The 2,059-nt window shown below is 41.3% G+C and overlaps 1 protein-coding gene across 2 annotated transcripts in view; it reads left to right on the forward strand.

Moving 5' to 3' along the window:
• Positions 1 to 267: 267 nt before the first annotated feature.
• The window catches only part of LOC105142126 (cytochrome P450 81E8-like), an 8,948-nt gene continuing 7,156 nt past the window's right edge, over positions 268 to 2,059 (forward strand). Inside the window, exons 1-2 of one of the 2 annotated variants that reach the window (XM_011049622.1) lie at positions 276 to 1,356; positions 1,785 to 2,042. In XM_011049622.1, coding sequence (XP_011047924.1) covers positions 442 to 1,356; positions 1,785 to 2,042 — 1,173 coding nt within the window. In that variant the 5' untranslated portion in view covers positions 276 to 441. Of the gene's footprint in view, positions 1,357 to 1,784; positions 2,043 to 2,059 lie in introns of both variants that reach the window. The other variant, XM_011049624.1, reaches the window with a different exon arrangement.

Consider the following 2,059-nt stretch of genomic DNA (forward strand, 5'->3'; position numbering starts at 1 on the left):
TTGGAATTTGGTGTTTAAATAAGTTTTTTGCAAAGATTTTTATTTTGCCATCATGAAGGAAATAACAATAATTGATACAGATATTGAAATTTCTATGTAAAAAAACCATATGAAATGTGCTAAGTCAACATCAAAACCTACTGGGTGACGTTGTTGAAAACAACGTAAAAGGATTTAAAAATGCTATTAAAAAATAATAAAAATAATATTAGAGTTTATCTATTGATATATGAGTTGACATGAGGAACCGAAGAACTCGGATCTTCAGCTGCCCTGTTTGACGGGTACTGTTAAGTGGACCTTGAGTTAATTTCCAAAGCTTACATACAAGCCAGTGAGAAAGAATCGCCTGGCTGCTTAGCAAGCTAGCTCCGGTTCTTGGGTTGAGAAAAACGGAGGAATTGTCAGCTGCAACTTGATCAACAATCAAGCAAGTTAGGCATGGAAGAAGACTACAGTACCTTGCAACGCCTTTGCTACTCTCTTCTTCTTCCATGCTTTGTGTTTCTTGCTCTTTCAACCAAGTTCTTGCTCCACAAAAGAAAGCAAGGCAAGAACACTAATCTCCCACCAAGCCCTTTTGCTCTTCCAATTATAGGCCATCTCTATCTCCTCAAGCAACCTATCCATCGAACACTCCACTCACTCTCACAAAAATACGGTCCCATATTTTCTATCAAGCTCGGATCCCGCCTTGCCGTTGTCATATCTTCACCATCGGCAGTGGAAGAATGTTTCACCAAGAACGATATTGTGTTGGCCAACCGTCCTCCCTTTTTGATCACCAAGTACTTAAACTACAACACCACCACCATGGGCACAGTCGAATACGGCGACCATTGGCGCAACCTTCGCCGCATAAGCGCTCTTGAAATCTTCTCCCCTGCTCGCCTCACCTCGTTATTTAGCATCCGAAGAGAGGAAGTCATGGTCTTACTGCGTAGACTTCACGGTGTTTCCAAGCATGGTAACTATGCTAAGGTAGAGTTGAGATCCATGCTTGTGGACCTAACGAGTAATATTATAATGAGAATGGTTGCAGGGAAGAGGTATTATGGCGTAGATGTTAAGGAAATTGAAGAGGCCAGGATTTTTAGGGAGATCTTGGAAGAGTATTTTGCATATGTTGCCATGATAAATGTGGGGGATCTGATTCCAATGTTGCGGTGGGTTGATATTACAGGCCACTTGAAGAAGTTGGATAGACTAAGTAAGAAGATGGATGTGTTCTTACAAGGACTGGTTGATGAGCATCGAGATGACAGGGACAGAAACACTATGATAAACCGGTTTCTCGCTTTGCAAGAAGAACAGCCTGAATACTACACTGATGACATAATCAAAGGCCATGTTCTGGTTAGTCAAACCTAACCCTTTTTATGTTGATTCAATCATTTAACTTGTTAAGGAAAAATGATGTTTTTGTTTTGATTCACTCAATTTTTCTTACGGTTTGATCTTTTGGTATCATCTCCCCTTTCAATTTCTTAGAGTTTCATTCACAAAAAAGGGAAACAAAACCACAAATGATGCCTAAAGCCACCTGTTTTTCTCTCCACCGCTTCATCAAATGTTGTGTCAACGTATTAAACATAGCTATGTCAGTTCATCAAGTTTTTTTCTCAACCTGACCTAACCCAAGTTAAACTCCGGGGCTCTGGGTTGTTTATCAACCTGTCAAGTCATTAGGGTAGACCCTTCTCATCTTTGCTTTTGGGTCGGAGCTGGCTTGAGTTTAACAAGCATGGTAGGTATAAATATAATTCACTAAGTATTTTGTGCAGGAGTTGTTTCTTGGGGGAACAGAGACTTCCGCTACAGCAATGGAATGGGCATTAGCCAATCTACTCAACCATCCAGAAGTGTTAAAGAAAGCTAAAGCAGAAGTGGACGCTCAAGTTGGAGACCGCTTGATAGAAGAGTCAGATTTTGCAAAACTACATTACCTTCAGAGCATCATCTCGGAGAATCTGCGTCTATGTCCGGTGACACCCCTTATACCACCGCACATGCCATCCTCCGACTGTACCATTGGAGGATACCATGTCCCAGCTGGGAC

This window comes from Populus euphratica, unplaced genomic scaffold, assembly GCF_000495115.2.
Source record: "Populus euphratica unplaced genomic scaffold, PopEup_1.0 scaffold268.1, whole genome shotgun sequence".
NCBI lineage: Eukaryota > Viridiplantae > Streptophyta > Magnoliopsida > Malpighiales > Salicaceae > Populus > Populus euphratica.